At 37.7% G+C, this 25,361-nt stretch overlaps 2 protein-coding genes across 2 annotated transcripts; both read left to right on the top strand.

Moving 5' to 3' along the window:
• The first annotated feature begins 1,261 nt into the window (after positions 1-1,261).
• LOC137963069 (secreted RxLR effector protein 161-like) lies at positions 1,262-2,529 on the top strand. Its single transcript, XM_068810251.1, has 2 exons — positions 1,262-1,855; positions 2,380-2,529. The coding sequence occupies exons 1-2, from the start codon at positions 1,262-1,264 to the stop codon at positions 2,527-2,529; spliced, it is 744 nt and encodes a 247-aa protein (XP_068666352.1).
• Positions 2,530-3,636: 1,107 nt separating this feature from the next.
• Positions 3,637-25,124, top strand: LOC137963788 (uncharacterized). Its single transcript, XM_068810991.1, has 6 exons — positions 3,637-3,887; positions 4,002-4,076; positions 4,294-4,382; positions 4,776-4,860; positions 5,739-5,820; positions 24,693-25,124. Exons 1-6 carry the CDS (start codon positions 3,711-3,713, stop codon positions 24,779-24,781), a joined length of 597 nt encoding a protein of 198 aa, XP_068667092.1. The 5' UTR covers positions 3,637-3,710; the 3' UTR covers positions 24,782-25,124.
• The last annotated feature ends 237 nt before the right edge of the window (positions 25,125-25,361 follow it).

The following is a 25,361-nucleotide window of genomic DNA, read 5'->3' as shown; positions in this document are numbered from 1 at the left end:
GGGTTGTAGCCCTAACTTGGATAGCCCTTGGCCTATGTTGAGGAGCTCCTTCCTAGCTCCTCGTTGCACTCAATGCTGGAAAGAAGCCTGCTTGATGCTGCTCATGATGGAAGGGGTGAGATAACTCAATTCTGGCTTGGTAAGAGAGGGAGAAGCCTTCTCTTACCGCTGGTGATGGGGAGGAGGCTGAGGCCTCTCTTTGAACTCGAAAAAGGGATAGAAAATCTCCTTCTCTTGCTCGGTATGAATCAATGGAGAATAGATCAAGAATGATATGAGTGGATATGTAGATTTTGAGGAAATCTAGACCTAGAGATCATCAAGGGAGATCTCCAAACCCTAGAACTCGTCAAGGAGAGCTCCAAGCCTGTTTAACCTAATAATCAATGCTTGCCTTTTCTCTATTTCCTTACCCCTTAAATAGGGTTTGACGACATAAGTGTTTTAGGGCTAAAAATGATAATTTTGCCCCTACGACCATACTCCTTACATAATTAATGAAAAATCATACTTAAAGCAATATAAATATAACTAATGAACTTGGTGAGTTATTGTCTCCTCCTTTGAGTGACTCGGTGTGCTATCGAGTTCACAACACATACCTGCTGACTCAAAGAAGGTTGGGGTAAAATGGGTTTTATAAGACAAAGCTAAATGAGAATGGAGAAGTGGATAAATACAAAGCCCGGTTGGTCGCAAAGGGATACACTAAAAAACATGGACTAGATTATACTGAGGTTTTTGCACCTGTAACTCGGTTAGATACAATTCGACTAGTAATTTCTCATGCAGCTCAATCTTCCAATTAGACGCAAAGTCAACCTTCTTGCATGGTGAACTAAGTTAAATAGTATTTGCCGAACAACCACCTGGCTATGAACATAAGGACAATGAGCAGAAGGTTTTAAGACTGAAAAAAGCCTTGTATGGACTTAAACAAGCTTCATGAGCTTGGTATAGTCGTATAGAATTCTAGTTTATGAAAGAGGGATTTGAGAAATGCCACCATGAACATACTTTATTCATCAAGACTGGAAATGAAGGTAAGATCTTAATTGTGTGTCTCTATGTGGATGATCTTATATTTACTGGGAATGATGAGTCTATGTTTGTTGAGTTTAAAAAAAATATGATGCTTGAATTTAATATGACTGATCTTGGAAAAATGAGATAGTTTCTTGGCATTGAGGTGATACAAAGATCAAATGACATTTTTATTAGTCAAAAGAAATATGTACAGGAAGTATTGGAGAGGTTCAACATGGACAAGTGTAACCCAATTTGCAATCCTATGGTTCCTAGATTCAAGCTCATGAAAAATGGAGATGGAGTAAGGATAGATAGTACTTTCTATAAGCAGATTGTGGGAAGTCTTATGTATTTGACTTCCACTCGTCCAGATGTTATGTTTGTGGTGAGTCTCATCAGTAGATTCATGGATTGCCCTACTGAACTTAATTTTCAAGCAAAAAAGATGATATTAAGGTATTTGAAAGGTACTATTGGTTTTGGTGTGTTCTACAAGAAGGGAGGAAGTGAAGAATTGATTGCCTACATAGATAGTGATTATGTTGGGGATATAGATGAGAGGAAAAATATTTCAGGTTATGTGTTTATGTTAGGCTCAAGTGCAGTGTCTTGGTCCTCGAAGAAACAACCTGTAGTCACTTTGTCCACCACTGAAGCTAAGTTCATTGCTGCAACCTCATGTGCCTATCAAGCAATATGGATAAGAAGGATATTGGAAAATCTCAGTTATGCTCAACATGATTCCCCAACTGTTTATTGTGATAATAGTTCAATAATCAAACTTTCTAAAAATCCAGTGATGCATGGTTGTTATAAACACATTGATGTTTGTTTTCATTTTCTTTGTGAGCTAACAAAAGATGACATTGTAAAGATGGTTTATTGTCATACACAGGAGCAAGTTGCAGATATAATGATGAAACCTTTAAAGTTTGACGCGTTTTGTTGGGTGTTGTCCGGATCCAGGTGTAAATTGATTACTAAAAGCATTCAGTTTAAGGGGTTTATTTTTAGGTTTAGGGTTTTTTCAAAAAAATTTAGGGTTCTCGGTTTTGGGGTGATAGGGTTTAGGGTTTGGGGCTTTTAGGGATTTTAAGGTCTAGGGTTTAGGGTTTAAAGTTTGGGGTTTAGTCCAGTTCAAACAAGGCCGAGTCGCCTACACCGACGTCCTTTAGCCAACTGATGAGGTACAGTTCGTATTGACTGCGAACTCATATGGGGCTCTACCAGGGGTGTTCGGTGAATTTGGGCTTGATATGTGTGTGTTTTTTCTTTGTTTAGTGCATCTGCAATGGAAATAATTTGATTAATTTTGAAATGTTTTAGAATGTTATCGAATTTTTTTTGAAGTGCTATGGAAGGCTTGTGGAATTAGGTGCAACAGATGATGCAGACAACGATGATATCGATAATCTTATGGAAGGGGATACCCAATCAACAAGCTTTCGGAGGCAATGTGCATTAGAATCCATAAGAGCTCACAATTTCGAGATGACATAGCGACTTGCATGTGGAATGATAAATGATGATTGTATGTTATTGCTTTTGAACATGTGTTGTTCTTATGTATTAAACTTGTAATTTATTGATTTTAATTTTAAAGGCACGAACTCGTTATTAGAATAATCTTTTTTAGGTTATTAAAGAAGTTGTATTTTTATTTATATATTCTTTTTATTAAATTTTATTACTATATTAAACTAGATATTTAAGTTTGGTATATAAAATATGGTTACAATATGCATTTGATCAATTAATTATTTTCAAATTTGTGGAAAATACATTATTAATTAATACCATGTAAAAAATCCATCTTCTGTAATTAATAAAACAATTCTTTATTTATTCATTATATTCATTTTTTAATTATAGTATTATATTAGTGATTTAATAGTGGTAATTAAGATATTGTTAAATCATGCATTTCATCAATTATTTTGTTTTAATTAACCCATTTTTTATTTAATAAAATCAATGGTTTTAAATTTAAAGGAAACATATTATTAATTAATAATACGTACAAATATATAGTGTGTTAAAGTTATGATTTGATCAATTTTTCCTGTTTAATTATTCCTTTTTAGGTTAAAGTATATCATATGTTATTAAAAAATTAATAACTAAACTTATTACATTCGTTTTTGTTATTTATAACGTTAGTTATTTATTTTTTATAATTAATCAAGGGCGTATGTAATTGGCACACGTAATTACTGTACTAATGTACAATAAAATGCAATCATTAAATAATATAATATCTAATTCAATTAATTAGTATATTAATATATTTTAATTATACATTAAATTAATTAGTAATCATGTTTGTTTTATATAATTTGGGGTTTACGTATTATGTTTTAATTAAGTATATAAGGTTTAGGATTCTTTTATTTTTTATATTTTTCTCATATTGGGATACTAACACTGGAAACTATTTTTTAATGCACATAAACTTGTTCCTCTAACAAGTAGATGATTGAAATAAATTTTATTTTCCGGTGCACATAAACTTATTCAGACTAACATGTAGATGAATGCAATAAATTTGAATAATGAGATATAGAAAGTAAATTTTCGTTTTGTTGACTAACCCCCGTTAGTCTTCAACCCTGCCTTCACGGTGTCTGATACCCTGGTTCCGAGCTTTGTTTGAAAGTTGCCGCGAGGAGAGAGATTGAGGAATGGGGGCCATGGCAACAGGAGTCGGAGAGCTCGTCACTCCCGGAGAAATCTTGGGAAAGGCGTCCAGTCTAATCGCTGGAAGGGGAACCTACGTTGCCCCACATAACCAAACCGTTTACGCCTCCCTCTCCGGTCGCCGCTGCATCATTCCTCCCTTGACCGATACACCTGACGAGGCAACCTTTTTCTTTCCTTCTGCTGCCCTCCGGCATATGGCTTGAGTTATAGTTTCTGTTTGTCACAATTTGTTTCTTTCCCGCCTTAACTGTCCTACTTTCTGCAATCTGCAGAGACCAACTGTAGAAGTCATCGGACACAAGGCCCATGGTCCTGTTCCAGAGCCCGGCTCCATCGTCATCGCTCGAGTAAGCTCCAGTCATCCCCGTTTTTCCTCCTCTACTGTATGAGACTTATCATGATCACCCGCTTGCAGCCGCTTTTTTACTTTTCTGCTTTCCCCTGTGTTCACCAATACGTATTCCCCACTTGTATTCGGCATGCGAGCATTCGGCTATGCAAGGACCTACTAGCTGATTTAGTGTGAGTATAACTAGTTTTTCGTTTTTGTTAAACTTGTGGCAGATAACTAAAGTCATGGCAAAGTCCGCGTCGGCGGATATACTTTGTGTTGGTCCAAAGTCTGTCAGAGAGAAGTTTACTGGAATTATTAGGTAGGCAATTGTTACTGGGTCAGTCAGTTTTCCAGGTTAGAAGTGACTTCTTTTTATTTTTTTTGTCAAATCTTATTCAGATTTAAGGTTATAAAAGAGCTATTAAATAGTTAATATCAGGATTTGATTTGGTCATTTGGCATCATTATATGGATCATGCATTTTATTCTTTATTGGCCGAGTAGGATTACGCTCAACTAGTCCTGAACACAGCTTTCTGTCTTTTCTTTCTCTTTTTTATTTCCTGAACTTGTGTTCCAAATTTAATTCGTTTCCTGATTATTTATAGGTATTGACTTGTGCATGTTGTTCGGGAACCTTTTGCTGAGTGCTACTTATTAACTTGTTATTTTTATTTTTTCAATATTTTGATCATGAAACACTTCTTTGCAGGCAACAAGATGTTCGGGCAACAGAAATTGATAAAGTGGAACTGCACCTATCCTTTCACCCTGGTGATATTGTCAGAGCAATTGTTGTATCCTTTTACTCTGTTCTATATCTCATTGCAGATGCTTTCCATTGGCTGCTTTGGAGCTTCTATCATAACTATGCTTAGGAACTTGATAGGGACTTCTTAATCATTTTCACTTCAGGAGCATTTAGTTTACTCTTTTTCATCCTTACCAGTGTCAGATAGCCTGAGCATTGTCATGAGGGCATTTTAGGCTGTTTGCTACCTGCAGAGTACATGATATAGGCTAGGTCATCTTTGCAGTGTCTTGTCTGTTCCCCTGGGGTTGGCTATTTCACCCTTTTGTATGCTTACCGAGGTGATAAAAGCCCTAAACCTCTTGACTTACCATTTTCTTGTCTTTGGTAATTGAAGTGTTAAAAAACATTTCTTTAGGAATTTCCTTTTACTTTTTTTTACTCAAGCACGTGGTAATTGTCTTAAAAGAAAGACCATGTGAAACACTGTAAGCTTCCATCATGTCTTGGAACTGATTAATGCAAGTTATCTTTTGAGGGAAGTAGGCCTCTAGAAAACTTGATATGAGTTCTTTCTTCTTCATTGAGAAATATGATGGATAAGTGAGATCCTCATAGAAGATTGCAGGGTTGCAACTTGAAATTTAAGACATCAAGGAAAGTTTATTAAGTTAGCTTGTCTGCAGTGACATACAGCACGATCAAGTAAAATATAGAACATGGTTCCATTTTTCTGCTGCATGTTGGATACTGGTCTTTTCCATATCTGGGATATGCTTTCAACTGGACTATTTGAGATATAGATTATGTTACCTTTTGTTGAGCAGTGCATTATTGTTTGTGCCCCTCCTATTTTCTGCAAGTTGAAACAATTAAGAAGAATATCTGAGTTTAGCATTATTGTTGAAATTTGACTAAACTCAGCTCTCTCTTGGAGATGCACGTGCTTACTATCTTTCCACTGCAAAGAATGAACTTGGTGTTGTATCTGCTGAAAGTGTATCTGGTAAATTCTTCTTTGACATCTTCACTTTTTTTTATGCATAATGAACATATTCCTAATGCTCTATGAGTTGTTGTTGTCCTTCAATTAGCTTTATTAGGATATTGTGGTATTTGGTTAAACAATGTTCACTTTTACCTATGTGAGAGCTTGAAACGAGATTCTATTAGGTATGGCAAAACCTAACTCTGGCTTGCCACTCTTTACCTATGATTGGGTTAGATTTCCCTGTCCCCACCTTGCGACCCCATCCCTACCTCATCCTTGCAAACCCTTGTCCCCAAAAATTTTCATTTATGCCCTCAAATAGTTGGAGATTTCACTGTTTTTTTGTCATTTGTTTAATTACTGAGGGGGCATAAACATAATTGGATGCATATGATTGAAAATTTTCGTTTCTAAACATTCCTTGCTTATTTTGTACATTCTTGTGTTTTATTATAAAAGGCTATGACATTGTAGAAAAGACAAGGTGTATACATGTAATATAAACCTCATAGATCAGGTTGGGTTTTTTAGGTTAACCCTATCCTGACCCCAACCTCATGTAGGTCTTTTGGGGTTAGTCCATCCCTGCCCTATGGGGTGAAAAGAAAAGCCAATTCCTATGCAAAGTAGTGTGGGGAACCAACCTTGTTGTAATTCCTAAACTCTATTAGTTAGTTGAAGCCCTTTCCTGTAAATGTTCGTAATTCTGTTTATTTCATAGTACTTCAATTACCCATGCAAAGGCATAGATTAGGGATGTAAAAAGATAGAAAATTGGAGAATGAAGCAGAGAGAAGGAAGAAAGGAGAGAAGAAGAGAAGTAAGAGTGCATTGAAGGCACTTGACGGGGGCTATTCACACACCTCTCTTCTTTTTATTCCTTTAAGTGTCTTATAGTCTAATTACATAATTACCCCTCGAGACACACATCTCTATAAATCCCTAACCATACATCAAAATAACGTGTAACTTAAAGACTTTTCTTAGCTATCTAACCTAGACAACACTCATCCAGACTTGCACAAATAAGGTAAAATGACTAAAATACCCCTACATGACATTTAATTCTCTCCTTCAAGTTGGAGTATATATGTCTAAAAGCCTTGGCTTGTTAAAAAATATCCTAAACCCACGTTTACCCAAAGCTTTAATAAAGACATTGCCAATTTGGTCACTGGATCGAACTTCCTTACTCATTATTCCATTTTCGATGAAGTGATGGTTAACCTCTATATGTTTCGTTCATTCATGAAACACCAAATTGCTTGCAATGTAAATACTAGTTATCACAGTACATGGTCATGAGTTCTACAACACGTAGGTTTAACTCTTGGAGAACTAACCTGAACCACATTAGCTCACAGTAAGTGACATACCTTATACTCAGCTGTTGCACTTGAATCAACTCACTTATAGTATGTAACATAGCTCTATACTCAGCTCTATACTCTTCTAGTTGATCAAATTATCTACTACGAACATACCATATTCGGTTGTAGACTTCCTATTTAGGTTAGATCTTTCATAATCTACATATGAGAACACCTCGACTCATAAATTTTTGTGATTAAAAAAATTACCCTTTTCCAGGTGATCCTTTTTTAGGTATCTCAATATCCTCCGAACAATTGTCAGATGAGTTTTGTGTGGACATTCCGTGAATTAACTTACCATGCTTATAACAAATGATATACCGGGACGAGTATCTATAACATAAATCAATTTTCCAATTACCCTTCAATATGCCGTTTTATCTTTAAGTTAATCAATGCTCTCATGCCAATTTCTTCAATTCCTTTCTATCCTCTGCGTTAAGACAATTCCTGCCTTCTAGCAACTTCTATCCTAAGGAAGTATTTCAACGAACCTAGATCTTTGGTTTGAAAATGTTTAACTTGGTGTTCCTTCACTTCTTCAATTCCCTTTTTATCACTTCCTGACAAAATGATATCATCAACACACACAAGTAGCACTACAATTCCAAATGCTCTCTTCATAACAAAGAGAGAGTGATCATAATGATTGCAAGACAAACCTAAGGATAGTGCTACCTACCTGAACTTTTCAAAGCATGCCCTAGGACTTTGCTTGAGTCTATTAAAATACTTCTTTAACCTACACATTTTTCCAGTCTCCCCTTGAGTAACATATACCGGGAGTTTGTCTCATGTACACTTTTTCTTCCAAATCACTATATAAGAAAGTATTTCTAATATCAAGCTAAAACAAGGGCCATCCTAGATTGAAACTACATATATGAGAATTCTGATGGAGGTCAATCTGGCAGCTGGTAAAAAGGTCTCAAAACACATCTACACCATGGGTTTGGGTATATCCCTTAGCCACCAATCTAACTTTATCTGATCAATAGACTCGTTGACTTTATACTTCACAATAAATACTTAGTGACATCTGACAACTGTTGCTCCAGGAGGTGGATTACACAATATCCATGTACCTTTGTCACGTAAAGCCTTCATATCAACATCCATAACTTACTTCCCATGAGGAGATACCAGAGCATCCCACGCTAAAGAAGGAACAATACAGGAAGACAAAGAAATAGCAATTTTTTTGTATTGACTCGATAGAGAATCAAATGACACATAACGAGACAGAGGACCCGTAGTGGACATACGTTGATCCTTACGAAATGCAACAGGAAGATATAAATCATTTATCTCAAGAGCAACAAGTGAAGAGGATTCTGGTATAGACAAGGGAGGGAACTATCATTGGTGTTTTAAGAGTCCTTAGTCTTTGATACATCTGTAATGGCTTCGGTACTAGAATATGAGATGGTTGGCCAAGGACATCTTCCATAGTAGTAGGAGCAACTACACATGTATCACCATGAGATGGAGAGGACTACATGTCAGAGGTAGAGAAAAAAGGAACATCCTTAAAGAACATCACATCTACAGAGATAAATGTTTTTCAAATGGATGGGCAATAATATTTATACCCTTATATATAAGTGAATAACCTAGAAAACACACCTTTAACTACGCAAGGAGACAATTAATCAATAGAGGAACCAAACACATGAACTAGACACAAACAACCACAGGTACAAGGCAAAGGGGAAACAAAGCAGCCTATTGATTCAATATTTCGAGAAGAATTTTCCCCAAGTACCAAAAACGATATCTTGTTTATATGAAAGCATGTACTAAGTACAACATCACCCCAATATGACTTGGGAAGATGTATATGAATCAACATTATACGCACAACCTCAAGAAGGTGATGATTTTTTCTCCTTGCAACTCCATTTTGTTGTGGAGTGAACATACATGAAGATAGTTGAATCATCCCTTGATTTTGAAAAAGTTATTAATTTTTTTATTCATAAATTTTAACCTACTATTAGCGTGAAAAATACGAAGACAAATTTTTGATGCATTAAACTAGTTTTTTATTTCATTATAAAAATTCTGAAATACCTGGAATACTTCTGAGTTCGCCTGTAGGAGATACACCCAAGTAGAACGTTTGGAATCATTAATAAACGAAACTAAGTACCTAGAGCCAAAAACATGAGGAATTGGATATGGTTCCCATTGTTTGGAATGAACTATCTCAAACACACATTACTTTTTGTTTGACACGAAGGAAATGAAGTTCAATGATGATTTTCAGGTTGACATGACTCACATCAAAATGATAAACTGGATTATAATTCAGGAAATAGCTGAACTTACTTCTCTCTCCCTTGAGCTCTCCAAAGTCTTTCCCTTTCTTTCTTCTCTTCTCCATCTCTCATAACTTCACTCACTCTCTTTTTTTCTTCTTTCTCTTATCCAAAGGTCTTTCAAAGATGTATTAATAGAATACTAAGATTTTATAAACAAAATGTTGAAACCTGTAATTATGGGATAAGAACAAAGTTAGAAAGAAATGGTCAAGCATGATCAGTTTCAACCTGTACTCCTTTACTCACAAGATTCATTAATATTAGATAGAAAGGATAATAACTTCCTAGTTTGGGTAGGAAACAACTATAAGTTATTCACTAAACAACAAATACACGAACAAGTAAATGTTTAACTAAGCAAACCTCCCCTTTATATTAATCTCCTGCAAAATTTGCTCTCAAGTTGGTCTAAATAGATTTTAGATGCTCAACTGGGTAACATGGATGACAAGTGAGTTAATGCTAAACCTTGGTAACCACCTTTGCGAGCTGACTCTGAGATGAAACATGTTGTGTAAATATGATTTTGTTGTACACCTTGTCTCACACAAAAGTAATTCTTCAGAATGATTTTTGGCTATGTATGGCTGCTTGACCTTTGCTAATGTGGGATAAATCTGTGAACCAAAATACCTCATTATTCTATACTGTAACTTGCCTGAAGCTGGGGATACTTAATGTGGAGGCCCAGTTGGGACCAAAAAGTATAAGTCAATGATATTAAGCTCTTGCACTTCTTTGTTCACCTCCTGAATAGCAACACAATTTCAGGAAGTCCAAGTGAATAGAAACTATGCCAGATTGAAAGATTAATGGGTTTAAAAGTTATTAAAATTAAGACAGAACTCCCATAACCCTAGCTAGTGTATAAACAAAGTGTAAGAGACATAAGGAGGCTGGGGGAGGATGGGTAGCACAAGGAGTAAGTAGGAAAACTTGAGGAGAAAATATGTAAGTAAATGCTAATAGGAAACTTGATATTAAGCTTTCACACCTCTTTCTTCTCCCCCCGAATAGCAACACCATTTCAAGAAGTCCAACTGTATAAAACTATGCTAAATTGAAAGAGGTTTTAAAGAGTTATTAAGATGAAGGGAGGAACTCCAATAACCCCAGCTAGAGTTCAGACAAAGTGTAAAAGAAATAAGACGGGAGGGGGGAGGGATGGTGGCACGAGTAAAAAGTTGAAATTAACAAAAGTATGCAAGATGGTTTTGAATAGAAAATAGTAATAAAAATAAGTAGAAAAACTTGAGGAGATAATATGAGATTAATTTTATGCCACTAATAATCTGTCATGGACAGAAAAGAATCAGCCATAAACGGCAAAAGAAAGAGATCAACCAAAGAAAATCAAAATAATAGATATACAGCAATCCCAAAACTGCAGATAATTTTATTTTCCCAAGATAAATTTGAACTAGAGCAAGAAATGACAAGGTTTGAACTATTTTCCCAAGGTACATTTGGACAAGAGAAAGAAATGACATGGTTTGAACTAGAAGTCTAATTGAGCCTTTGGCTCAGTGCCCACACGGGGAGGTCTATTGTGTGAGGTCTTGAGAAAAGTCTCACTAGAGAATGAGGTTCAAAATAGAAGTGGTTCCGAGTTCAGAACTGACAAAAAGTAGAGTTCCAAAAGAAACATAAGCGTTTCATCGCCCTCTTTATATCTTACTCTTTTGTTGAAATGGAATTGGATAATGGTAGTAATTCATGAGTCTTCTTCATTTGACCTATTCAAGGATGGACCAGTCTTTTCAACCTTGGTGAAACAAGAGAAGGAACAGATGGAAGAGATAGGGGAAACTCAACTAACTTTCTAGAGTTCTATAGGAATTTTATGGAGTGTTCTGATATTTTTTCTGAAATTTCTAGAATTTTCTGGAAGTTTTGAGGTTTTCTAAAATCAAATAGGAGTTTCTAGATTTTTTCTGACTTTTCTAGAATTTTTCTTTTTGTTTTCCTGACAATTTTCTTTGAAAACTTTGGATTTTCATGAAATTTCTGGAATTTTTGGGATAAATGAGTCTTCTAAGATTTTCAGGGATTTTTGTCAAATTTTCAAGAATTGATGGTAATTTCTTAGGATTCCTCAAATGAATTCTGCTCATATGAAATCTTAAAAATACGTTATTAGTTAGGTAGGAGGTTATACTACAATTGTGGGCTTTTGTGAAGCTATCAATTGAAAATAGTTTGAAATTTTGATATGGACAAGATTTTTTATTTTTGAAATAAGGTGTGAATATATTGCAAACAGAAGAGAGAACACATACTTGACTAAAGAAGGCCTTCCTCCACAACAAGCTGTTGGAGGGAAACGCCTAATTTAGCCTGATTATCTGCTAAGTGATTAGCAGATCTAGGAATAAATTTCCATTTACAAGATATGGACAAGATTGAATCTATAGAAATTTTGATTTAGACAAGATTGAATCTAGAGAGACGTCAAAGTTTGGTTCGACAATGATTGAGCTCAATCAACGACTTATTATTAGTTATTGTAAAAAGAGATACCTCTGTCACCTCGAGCCCTCAAACCCTCGATTTCCCAAAGTGTCCTCTCAGTACTACCACCTGGAAATCCCCCATCCCGTCGTCTCTCACCCAGCAAATTAATTCCCCCACTGACAACAGATTAGACTCAGGATCCTTCTGTGATGCAGAAGATCAATGGGACTCAATTCCAAAGGTCCTTCCAAATCTCATTGAATGGCACAAATAGATGCCAATGTATTTAAATACCCTCCCCCATCACATTCTTTGCCCAATCCCTTTGACGACCTTCAAGCCATATTATACAATGGAGGCCTCAAGGTCAGCCACCAAATCTCCCAGCACCCCTCCTCCCACTCACTCCAAAGACACCCCGGAAAAAAAAGCTTCCCATCTCCCCTTTCGTTTTCACTTACTCTAGAAGAAAGAAGAAGGGCAAAGCCAAAGTAAACAACCTCCCACCAAATCCATCCCCCTCCCCCCCCACATCAAGACCTGATTATCTGGCAAACTTTGTTCAGATAAATCAGATTGAAGCTCAAGCCGACTTCATCCAATTCCTCAAAGACCAATAGCAAGATTACCCTCCTGAGGAATTCATGGAAATGACACACCTAGGGTGGATATTCTGCAAATATTACCATGATTTTTTTCTCTGCCCAAAAAAGGAGATCACCCCACCCCCTCCTAAATGATAATCCTCTCATGGAACGTCGGAGGAATTGGCTCGGTCTAAGCGTGCGATCATCAATGCAGCCCAATATTGTAATATTAGTAGAAACTAAGCTACAATCTTTGGATAATTCTATTGCTTTTGATCTTTGGTATGATTTGGAACCTGAATGGGCAAAGGTTGATGCGATTGGGCACTCTGGTGGCATACTTGTCATCTGGAACCTGAACTCTATTGATGCCACTCTCTCTCAGTCGGGAAAATTCTCCATTGGCATCCGTTTTCATGACCGTTCCTTGGGCACATCCTGGGCCTTAGCTGGGGTCTATGGTCCAACTTGTCAAAGTGACCGAACCTCCTTTTGGGAAGAAATCCTCCTCCTTGTCCAACTTTGGGATTTGCCTTGGCTCCTCGGCGGGGACTTCAATGCCATCCTTCTTTGATAAGAAAAAAACCCTCCCACCATCAGAACCACATCCTCAATGAGAGCTTCTTTGATCTCATTGGAAGCCTAGAACTCTTAAAAATTTCTCTCTTCGAAAAAAAATTCACATGGTCAAGTGGCCAAACCTCCCCTATTCTTTCCAAGTTTGACAGATTCTTCACTAATAATGAGTGGCTCCATCTTTTCCCCAACACATCTGGCCAAGTCCTAAACAAAATTGGTTCCGATCATTGGCCTATTCAACTCAGTACTCACCCCCCTACTTGGGAGCGTTCTCCGATCTGATTTGAAAATTCTTGAACCCTTAATGAGTCCTTCAACTCTGATCTTGTTGTCTAGTGGCAAGAACTTGTGCATCACTGGGCGCTCCCTCTCAAAATCAAAGCTCTGAAAGCGAAAATCTGCACTTGGTCTCTCAACCATCATGCTGCTGTTGCTTCCCAGAAAGATTCGGTACGTCGTCGCATTTCTGAGTTGGATCTCCTCGAAGAGCACAGTTCCCTTAAGGTCCCTTTCTTCTCCTGATTTACTTCTTAGAAATCATCTAAATCTTGAATATTCAAATTTTCTTCGAAATGATACGATGCATTGGAAACAACGTGCAAGATTCCGCTGGCTGGCCGAGGGGGATGGAAATACAAAATTTTTCCATGCAATTGCCTCGGCCAGGAGGAGGGCTAACCGTATCACTTCTCTCTGCTATGGAGATCAGGTGATCACGAATAGTCTCTCTATACCTAATCTTCATGTCAAGTTCTTTTCAGATCTCTATTCAGAAGAGCGTTTCAATCGCCCTATGCTATTCCAGCTGGACTATAAGCGTATCTCTTCTTTTGATGCGGAATAAAACGACCCTTCAACCTTGAAGAAAATGACTCTGCCTCCTTTGGCCTTCCAAAGGACAAAGCTCCTGACCCTGATGGTTTCAACAGTGAGTTTTACCACAAATTCTGGGATACAATCAAACCGAATGTGCATGCTATTGTCCAAAATTTCCACCAAGTCGGCGTCACTCACAAAGTTGTGGGTTCCTCCTTCATTGTTTTAATCCCCAAAAAAGCAAATTCAGCCCTTCCTCAAGATTTTCGACCTATCAGCCTCTCCACTAGCTACTACAAAATCATTGGTCGAATTCTTGCAAACTGGCTCAGATCCCTCCTCCCCAAAATCATTAACCCTTGTCAAAGCGCTTTTATTCATGGAAGAAATATCCTGGACTCACCCATGGCGGCCCATGAACTCCTTGACTCCTTCAAAAAATCCAAATTGCCCAGATTTGTCCTGAAACTTGATTTTGAAAAAGCTTTTGACCGAGTGAACTGGAAATTAATTGATCATCTTTTTGACAACATGGGTTTTGGGACCCGGTGGAAATTTTGGATGAGAAGTTGCATATCTACTGTATCTTACTCTGTCCTTGTTAATGAAAACCCGTGTGGTTTCTTCAACACAACTAGACGCATAAGGCAAGGTGACTCTCTTTCTCCCTTCCTCTTTACCGTCATTGCTGAACACCTGTCATCGATGGTCCGTCTTGCAAAAAGTTCTGGCTGGCTTAGCCCCATCTCAGATGATCCCAATCGAGATATCGCACTTTTTCAGTATGCAGATGACACCATTCTCTTTGGTGAAGGTACAGTGAACCAAGTCTCTCATATCAAGGTTCTGCTCAACTTATTTGAATTTTCTTCTGGGCAAAAAGTAAGTTGGACAAAATCTTCCATTACTGGTTTCAATAATGACCCTTCTGCTCTAAGTTCAATGGCTAGCTATTTAGGTTGTAAAATTGCATCCTCTCTGTACCTACCTGGGACTCCCTCTGTCATTTGCTCTACCTTCCAAAAGTGCTTGGTATTGAGCGACTGGAAGGCCGTCTTGCCTCCTGGAAAAGAAGATTTTTGTCCAAAGCAGGTAAGCTTGTCCTTATAAAATCTTGCCTACATGGTATTCCTGCTTATTTCCTCTTCTTATTTCGTTTTCCCGCCTCCGTCCGGAAAAGAATTGAATTCCTAAAAAGGAGATTTCTGTGGGGTGGACCAAATGCTGAAAGGAAGTACAGCCTCGTGAAATGGGCAGAGGTATGTAAACAAAAAAACCATGGGTGGCCTTGGGATTCGAGATATTGCTACAACAAATTCTGTCTTGTTGCTTAAAATGGATCTAGAAATTTAACTTATATCTTGATTTGATATGGCGAACCATTGTAGCTGCTAAAGCAAACAGATTTACTGGTTGGTGGACCGAAGGTGGAAGACATAATAAGTTATCCCCTGTGTGGAAAAAGATTGTATTATTGTTATCTGAATTCAAAAAAGCAGTCAAATGTTACACCGGAACGGGTAATCTAACAAAATTTTGGACTGATTGGTGGGTGGGGCCGAGCAGCATCAATGTCAGTCATTTTTTTATCCCATCTGTGGCTAGAAATAAGGATGTGACCATTTCAAACCAGAGGACCAATTCTGTTAAATGAAACTTAAACCTCCGAAGAGCGCTATTGGATGTTGAAGCGCTTGAGGCCTCCAACCTCATCATCTATCTATCTTCAATACAGCTCAGAAATATACCCGATACACTCATTTGGACTCCATGCAAACAAGGTACTTTTTCTACTGCCTTAGCTTATAACTTTTTTATCTCCCCCCACCCCCCTCAAACCAACCATCCCTCAGCCATTGCATGGTCCTTACTTGCGCCTCCCTGAGCAAAGTTTTTTATGTAGAGCGCATGTCAAAACAAAATTCTCACATCCGATTCCTTCATTTGTCGAGGAACCCCTATTCAGGACCCTTCATGCCCCTTCTGCCAAACTTTTCCCGAAACAGCCACCCATATCATATTACACTGCAATTTTGCCCACACTGTCTGGACTGGCCTCCTCAGCAAAATCAGTTTTTAGTACTGCCCTTCTCAAGATTTCACATCCACAATCCTCACTGTCACTAGTGCTTACCTTCAAAGCTCAGAAAACTGCTTTTCTCATGTTGTGTTGGAAGGAAAGGCTTTATGGAAGGAAAGAAATAACAAAAAATTCAATCTAAAATCAACTCCTAGTAATATTTTGATTGAAAATATTGTTGGCCAAGTCTCCACATGGATCCTCATGTGCACAGAATTTCGAAATTTAAAAGGCTCCAACTTACGAGGAAACTTGCGGCTGATAGCTGACATGTTATACCCATCCCGTCCCCTGGCTATAGAAACTTGGTCCCCTCCAATGGGACACTTCAAATTAAATTTTGATGGAAGCGCATTTGGATGCCTAGGCCCTGTTGGGTATGGGGGAGTTATCCATGACGAAAATGGAAATCTTCTTTTCACTTTCACTGGGCTAATTGGACTATCTGACTCAACCACTGCTGAGCTTTTTGGACTGTTTAATGGACTAAAACTTTTCAAGCAACGTCTAGTGGGCCTTCTCTGCATCGAAGGTGACTCAAAAATTGTTATCAACTGGTGCGAGAAATCCTCTAAACCTCCTTGGCGGCACTATGATCTGTTTTATGACATTTGTAATTTAATTTCTCAATTGCAATGTAATTGGAAATACATTCCTAGATCAACTAATCTTCTAGTGGATACTGAGGCTAAATTAGGCGTTTCACTCCAACACGTTGTTGTGGAGGAAGGCCCTTTTTAGTTAGGTATTGTACTCTTCACTCTTTTAAATAACATTTACACCTTTTACTCAAAAAAAAAAAAAAAAGAGAAAAAGTAATGAAGGAGGAGAGAAGTGCAAGGAGGAGAAGAGAAGAAAAGTGCAGAGAGAGAGCACTCGTTGGGGCAGGAATTTGACCTCCCCCTTTCTTGTAAACCCACTTAAGTGAAAATAAAGTTTATAATATTGCCCTTCTATACAAAAACCCTTTTATCTCCCTAAATACAACTCATACTAAACTAAAAATTGAAACATAGAACTCTTAAGGTGAAGGTAAACTTCCTACCATCTTATGAGGAACATACAACTATATAAAATACCAAAATAACCCTACATCAGCTTGAAATAACATAGTTTGATTTTTTTTTTTTTTTTAAAATCTCAACTTTAGAGATCAAGGAAACAAATTGAATCAAATCTTTGAAATGTTGGACTGAAAGTTTAAGCAGAATAGATTGTTGAAGTTTTGGGTTGAGCCCGGTTCCATCACAAAAAACTAGCCACTTAGGAGACCTATTGTTCAATATATAACCCATTAACTTTTCTTCTTGTTTTTCTATGTTGGACTTCTTCCTATTCAACACTCCCGTCACGTCCAAACTTGTATATAACAGGCCCGAGATGTGGACACAGACCCTCTAATGGGACACACAGACTCCTACCTTATGGAGTCCACAACACAGATAACCTGGGGATCACAAACTGGGCCTTGGCCCACACATACAACCTGCTTTGATACCATGTTGAGGTTTTAGGTTGAGCCCGGTTCCATTCCAAAAAAACTAGCTATTTGGGAGGCCTATTGCTCAACCTTATAACCTATTAACTTTTCTTTTCATTTTTCAATGTCAGATTTTTTTCCACTCAACATAGATGAAAGTTGGACTAATTGAGATTTGATTCTGTGTTCACCAAAGAGATATTCTACTGAAAATAGTTGGTTCAGATCAAAGGGAGGTTGTTAGATGCAAAAATAGGGATGAAGCACCCGGTTTTTGGATTGCTGAAACATGGAGAGCTGAAAAACCCTTACGCAGTATTTACTTATTTTATGTGGTGATGAAGAAAGGTAGCGGTTTCAAAGAGAAATGTTGCTGTACGAGAAAGTTTTTCCAATGAGTATGCAAAAGAAAAGATAATCTTCTAGTAGTTTACATGCAATTCATGGACTCGATGTGCAAATGTTTACATCAAAAGTCAAGTATGCCAAAAGACAAGTATGCCGTTAACAAACATACAAAATGAATAAAATAACAAATTTACCCTATTTAGCGCCTATGAAATAAGTTAATTACAGAAAGACACAAGCCAAGTTTTAGCAATATGCTAATTGAATATTGTAGAATTGAGATTTTACACCTTGAGGAAGGCAAGTTGAAAGAGAGAAGCAGGAAATCAACTTGCATCAATTTCTTTAGCTGCTGGATTTGGGTATTAGTCGACCCTCATCCATCTTAAGTACACGGTAATGATAAAAGCCATAAACACCCTTCTACACATAAAGGGAATAAGACCACTTCAAGTCATCTACCTACATTACCTTGATTTAACACATAAAACAGAATACAAGACTAATTAAATCTGAAATTATGAGACTGCCCTTTCTTAACCTCTCATCACTCAACCCTCCCCCTCAAGGTGGAGCATATACGTCTAATAAGCCCAGCTTGGTACATGACAGAAGGAACTCCTTTCTGGGTGAAGGCTTTTGTGAAGACATCTTCTAGTAGTTTAGAAGATCTTTCATAAAAGGTCAGAGATTTTTCTAGACAACACCGCTTCTCTTATAAAATGGTAATCAACAAAAAAAAAAAAAAAAAAAACTCTTGTGTTTGGTTCATGGTTGACTAGGTTACTTGCAATGAACTTTGCTGCTTTATTGTTATAGGACATTTCCATGGGCTTGTTGATTACAAACCCAAACTAAGCCATAAGTTCTTTAACCCAAATAAATTCACTAGCAATGTGGGTCATTTCTCTCTACTCTACTTTGACACTAGATCGGGCCACTGTTGTTTGTTCTTTTCTAATGGGGAACGTGCACGATTTAATGATTCTGATGGTGAAATTGGGGAAGAAAAGAGGAGAGAGAGAGAGAAAGAGAAGAGGAATTGAGAAAAAGAAAGAAAAGATTAGAGAGGAAGAAGAGAGAGATCCGGAAGGGAAGAGCAGTGAAGGAAAAGTTAATTCATCATCAATCTCCTCACTAGTCCGATTACAATCAATTAAATATAGAGAAACAAAAATTCAATATTCAAAAAAGGAGATAAATCACTAATTGATGAATCTCGTAAAATCAAGAAGATAAAACTAAAATAAAATGAATTATAAAAATATGGAATCACCCAACCACAACATGGTGGGTCTTGTGGGGCCCGATGTCTCCGAGTGTAAACTCGGGCGACTAGTGGCATACTGGTATCCCCACCAACTCTCCCGGGGTAGGCAAATTTTGACCCCGTCGAGTGTAGTTCCTCGTGGCTCTAATACTCGAACAAATCCAGATCCAACTGTTGCAGTGTCTTGTGAGAAATTCAAGTGTTGTCTGAGTCTGGATGCCTTGCCCAACTTACTAAGAAACGTTGAACTGCATCGTTCCTAGTAAAAACCACTTATTTATGTAGAATAACATCAATATGATTTTTTTTTGTGCTGGTGGGAGGGGAAAAGGGAAAGGAGTTAAAGGGGTTGCAAGGGTGGGAATAGGTGTTGTATTTGACGAAGTGGTAGAGTCGGTCAGACAAAATGGATCATTAGGAATGGATGGACCCCTATATGCTATCAAATCTTCAATGTTAAAAGTGGAGCTAATGCCAAATTCAAGTGGCAAATCAACAACATAAGCATTAGATCCTACTCTTTTCAGCACCTTAAATAGTTCTTCACTACGGGCTTGTAGCTTTCAAGCATGCCCAGAAGGTAGCCATTTGGATCGAATTTGAACCATGACATAGTCACCCACATTAAATTCTTTAGCATTTTTGTGCATATCAACGTAGGTATTGGGTATTACTTGCCTGAATACGTTTATTAACTTAAACATGCAATTCATGGACTCGATGTGCAAATGAGACGGCGGACTCAGAAACTCTAGCATGGGGAGACATTGGTATGAGTTCAAAAGGTTTCCTAGGTTGATACCCATGGATAACTTGAAATGGACTCATACACATTGACCTATTCACTGAGTTGTTGTATGCAAATTGTGTAGCTGGAAGAATTAAGTCCCATGTCCAATGATGGTCACCAACAAGGCATCGAAGTAGGTTTCCTAAACTGCGGTTATCGACTTAGTTTGTGGATGGTAGGCAGTAGAAAATTTCAATTGTGTACCTATGAAATGCCACAAAGTTTTCCAAAAGTAGCTCATGAAGCGGACATCCCTGTTAGAAACTATGGTTTGAAGAAGATCGAATAGCTTGACTATCTCATCAAAGAATAATCAAGCGACTCTAGATGCATCGGAAGTTTTAGCACAAGGGATAAAATGACTCATCTTGGAAAAACGATCTACCACAACAAAGATGGAGTCATTTTTCCGAACGGTACGTGGTAGACCTAAGACAAAATCAATGATGAGGTCTTGCCAAGGGCATGTAGGGACTGGTAAGGGTATATATAACCTAGTGTTTTATTTCTTATGTATACCCAATTGACATGTCCTACACTGTCCAATCAGTTTTGTGATGTCCCTTTTTAAGTTCAGCTAGTAATATCGACTTTCCACCTCCTCAATTGTTTTATTTCGTCCAAAATGTCCCTCGAGTCCTCTCGCATGGAGTTCCCAAACCAAAAAGTCTTGCAGTGAGTGCGGGGAACACGGCTTATCTGCTCGAAATAAATAGTCATCCTAGAGATAAAAGTCATCGATGATGTGTCGTTGTCCCTCTCGCAATTCAGTGTATACCTTACCAAAGTTAGGTCAGGAAGCATAGTAATCTTTGATCTTCTCAAAACTAGTAAATTGCACACTCATAGTGGACAATAGGCTAATCTTGCGACCGAGGGCATTTACCATTGTATTACACTCCCGGATTGGTGTTTCAAGACAAAAGAGTATGCTTGTAGGTACTTGACCAAAGAAGAATCAATGTGGTAGAGTCTTAAAAGAATCTCACAAGAAGGAATCTCACCAAAGAGTTTTCTTTAGTATTATTAGTCTTTTGTTTATGTTACATTTTCTTACTTGTTTTAGGACTTAAATTCAGGAGATAGACTTTGGATGTAATTGGGACATGGGTAATTTTAATAATACTCTAATTCTAGGTATTTTCTCTATTATAACTAGAGGACCACTGTACTCACTTTAAAATAGTCAATGAATTATTTTCCACTCCTAAAATTTCAACATGGTATCAAAGCATGTTGTATGCATTGGTCAAGGTCTACTCTCTGCTCCCCAGGTTATTTGTGTGGTGAGTGTTGACCTAGGCTGACTCATTCCCAAATTTCAATGATAACAAAACTCAAGCTAAGTAAGCTAACACATTTGAAATTTATAGCATTTCAGATACAATTTCCTTCAAGTGACTTATTTACAAGGTCTATGAGCAAGAAACAACAAATCCAATGCAAGACCTGAAGCTAAAATGAAGACTCAGTCACATTGAAGAATCACCTTGAAGAGGACTGAAGATTTGAAAACCTAGAGTTTAGGTTAAGTAGAAAAATCTCAAGAACTTTAGCAATGTAAAGAGATCAGCCATCTAGTTTCCAAACCTTAGGTAAGAATTTGCTTTTGGAGCATAGACTTGCAAACTATTTCCAAACCCCTGTTTTCAAAACTCATACAAATGTTTTGGAACTTTTCATTCACTTAGAATTGGCCTAAATCATGCTTTGAACCTAATTCTATACACTGCAAAATAACATGATCAATCAACCTATATATGATTTGATTGATCATGCACAAGCAACAAACACTCAGTATACAAACTTGATCGATCAACCTCTGTTGGCATGACCCATCAACCTCTATAGTCATGATCGATCAACTAGGATGCTGATAGGTCGGTTTATAAAGCTTGATCAATCAACCTTTGTTGGTATGATCGATCAACTAGAATGTTGCAGGCAAGAGTAATAAAAATGATCGATCTACCTTTGTAAGGCACGATATGTCAATCAAAGAACTGCCAAGCCGGTGTATAATGGATTGATCAATCAACCCTCGAAAACTTTAAAATTCATTGTGATCAATCATAAGGCCATAATGACTCCAAAACATTGCCATTGAAGGTTAATTGATTGAGCAACTAATCTTGCCGAGAAACTTATATGACCCTAACTCGTCCCTTAACAAATATATTTTTTTTTTTGTTGAAATAAGGATGTATAAACTATTAAAAAATAAGGAGAAGAGTACAAACCTAACTAAATGGGCCTTCTTCCACAACAAGGTGTTGGAGTGAAATACCCAACTTAGCCTGAGTGTCTACCAAATGATTGGCAGATCTAGGGATGTGCTTCCAAGTACAGTTTATAAGAGAAATTAAATTACATATATCAAAGTACATATCCCAATGTAAAGGTTGACTTTGCACACCAATCTTTGACAATTTTTGAATCTCTTTCGATACAGAGGGGGCCCATGGGACAACTTTAGAAGATCTGAAGCCCATTGAACAGTCCAGAGAGTTCTGCAATGGTGGAGTCGCAAAATCCAAGTAACCCAGCAAAGGTGAAAAGGAGACAACCATTTTCATCATGGATAACTCCGCCATATCCCACAGGACTGGGACAACCAAAAATGCTACCATCAAAGTTTAGTTTGTAGGGGCCTGTCGGTGTGGGAGTCCACATTGCCATAATCGGGAGACGGGTAGGCTGTGTCAGACCAGCTACCAACTGCCAGTTCTCTTTAAGATTGGAGCCGCTAAGGCTACTAAGCTCCTTTCGGGTCAAGAGCCAAGTTGTTACGTGACCTGCAATATTATCTATCAATATTTCAATAGGGTTAGATTTAAAATTGAATTTTTGGCTATTTCTTTTCTTCCATAAGGCCCAAAGGATATGACCAACACAACATGAGAATAACAACTTTCCATGCTTTGGGAGTCTAGCACTGGTGATTGAGAGGATAGTGGATGACAAATTTTGTGAGGAGCAGTATTGAAACCCAATTTTATTTAGGTGGCTGGTCCAGACAGTATGGGCATAATGGCATAGTAAGAGGACATGGGTGGCAGTTTATGGAGCAAAGGGGCAAGAGGGATCCCGGACAGGGGTTCTACGTTGAATTAAAGAATCCGAGGTAAGGATTTTGATCCTACAAGCGCTCCAGATAAAAAAATTTGCTCGGGGGGAGGGGGGATTGGGGTTGCTGAGGAAATTATAAGTCGAGGCAATGGAAAAGGTACCTTTTGGACAGGGGGTCCAGATCAGTGTATCAAGCGGAATCTGGGGTTTTACCATGGAGAGACCACCTAGGTGTTTAGGTTTACAACCCCCCGCCCCCCGGGACCCTACTGATACCTTCTTTTGATGAATTCAAATATGTCACTAATTGAAGCAGGGCACCGAAATAAGGATAGAGATAGGATGTCAGGTGCAAGACCAAACACCCCTTGGAATTTGCAATAAGAAATATCTAAACCTGAAGAATTGATTTGAGGAAGATCTTCAAAAGAGTTGGACAATGGAGGGGCATTAACTGTGAGAGCATAATCTGTATCAACTTGCTCAGGTTGTTTGGTGGTAATACTGGTTTTTCCCTTCTTTTGTATACTTGCAAAAGCTTACAAGGAACTTCAGCTTCTTCACGTTCAATGCAGGATATAGGCTCAGTAAAAAAGAAGTATTAGAATTGGACATGGAGGAGACGTTGGGATCATCCCTAGACTCTTGGACTTGTCAGAAAATATGATAATTGCTCAAAGAATGTGACATCTGTAGGGACGTACAATTTCTTGTGAATCAAATCATATCATTTATCTCCTTTTTGGAACTTGAACACGCTGCTATCTTGACCTAGTTGAAAAACAAGAAGATAGCATACATATCAAAAGATGCCAGGAGACACAGGAAACAATGACAACGAAGGATCTAATAAAAATAATGGGGATTGACCATCCTGAACACTGGGAAGAATATGATTGATTATATAGCATCCAGTTAGGACTGCTCTTCCCCTAGAGTAAGTGAGCTGGCAGGAGTATAGGGTGTGCAACATCTATTAAGTGTGGATTTCTTATGTGAAAGGCATAAGCCAAAGTTTAGCAATATGCTAATTAATTATTGTACAATTGAGATTTTACACCTTGAAGAAGACAAATTAACTTGCATCTATTTCTTCAATCGCTAGATTAGGATATTGATTGACCAACATTCATCTTAAGTACACAGTAGATAAAAGTCATAAATACCCTTCTACAGTAGAGAGCATAAGACTACTTCTAGTCATCTATCTAAACTACCCCTGATTTAACACATAAAATAGAATACTAAACTAATTAAATCAGAAATTACAGGACTGCCCTTTCTTAACCTCTTCAAATTTTTGGATATTGTTGAGCATGGTCCAACTAGATTAAGGGGCTAAAACCTCAGGCAGCCCACTGTTTATCAGTTCTCCATTTACTGCTGTGCGAACGAGAAATTAATCAGCTTTTAGTGGTCCTAATCAAATATTACTGAGGGGAGGACTTGCATGGTAATTGCTGTGGATGGGAAAAAACTGGGTCCATGGAGGTTAACTTGCATGGCAGTGAGATTTTGAGCTGTTATGTGACATATGGAAACTACCATCACTCAAATCTCCTCCCTTGAGATAATGCAGCACCATAAAAATCTTTCTATAAATAGTTTCGATCGCACTTAATGCAAGCAGGATGTGTTTCTTCTCCAGTATTATTGGCATTGTCATTGCAAAATCGTCTTTCACTAAATACAAGATGATATTTTGGTGAAACTGCAGGTGCAACAATGGTTCCAATCAGTTGGACAGAGATGCAATGCCCAGTGACAGGTCAAGTTGAACAAAGAAAAGTAGCAAAAAGCAGCTAGCCTATGTGCATGAGGAGACGTACAAATCAAACCCCTACAAAGTGCTGTTAGAAATCTTTTTTTTTTTTTCGCTTCTTTCTAGTTGTCAGCATAGTATTACATGATTAATGAACAGTTTAAAGGAAAATTACTGCCATGTGAACTTAAAACTTATATGTATGCTACTTGTGTATGAATGCTGATACAAGAGCAAGCAAAGAACCAGTTCTTGGCAAGGTCTAAAATTGTGGTATTAATTGATTTTGACCTACTGGAGGCAGATTTAGTTGAAAAGAAACATGGTGTTCTGCATTCTTTTGTTGGTCATGTTGATCCTCGAAAGAACTCATCAATGATTTACTTATGGCCGTTCTCCAATATCCATTTCCAATGTTACAATTGTTCTTGTTTTTGTTTTTTATGTCTATAATGGTTTCGGCTGTTGTGGGTGCTGTATATTAGTTTCAAAGCCTCAATGTGAATGGAGGATCTTAACTACCAGAGTAGTTACTGTTGCACAATCTTTGCGTTTGAGGTAGCATGTTGTTGTTGCGAGTAAAATGTCTTGCAGGATGGTTGGTCACCATTGAAACGGTCACTT

The sequence above is a fragment of the Aristolochia californica genome, unplaced genomic scaffold, assembly GCF_029961685.1.
Source record: "Aristolochia californica isolate CCGP_79_NKW_82.1479 unplaced genomic scaffold, dmAriCali1.0.hap1 SCAF_4, whole genome shotgun sequence".
Taxonomy (NCBI): domain Eukaryota; kingdom Viridiplantae; phylum Streptophyta; class Magnoliopsida; order Piperales; family Aristolochiaceae; genus Aristolochia; species Aristolochia californica.
The sequence above is the reverse complement of the archived record's forward strand: the minus strand, read 5'-3'. Positions and strand labels throughout refer to the sequence as shown.

Coding starts and splice junctions, on each gene's coding strand:
- LOC137963788 (XM_068810991.1), top strand. CDS start 3,711: ATGGGGGCCATGGCAACAGGAGTCGGAGAGCTCGTCACTCCCGGAGAA. Junction 3,888..4,001: donor TGACCGATACACCTGACGAG/GCAACCTTTTTC, acceptor TGCAATCTGCAG/AGACCAACTGTAGAAGTCAT. Junction 5,821..24,692: donor ATCTGCTGAAAGTGTATCTG/GTAAATTCTTCT, acceptor GTGAAACTGCAG/GTGCAACAATGGTTCCAATC.
- LOC137963069 (XM_068810251.1), top strand. CDS start 1,262: ATGGACAAGTGTAACCCAATTTGCAATCCTATGGTTCCTAGATTCAAG. Junction 1,856..2,379: donor GTTGTTATAAACACATTGAT/GTTTGTTTTCAT, acceptor TTTTTTTTGAAG/TGCTATGGAAGGCTTGTGGA.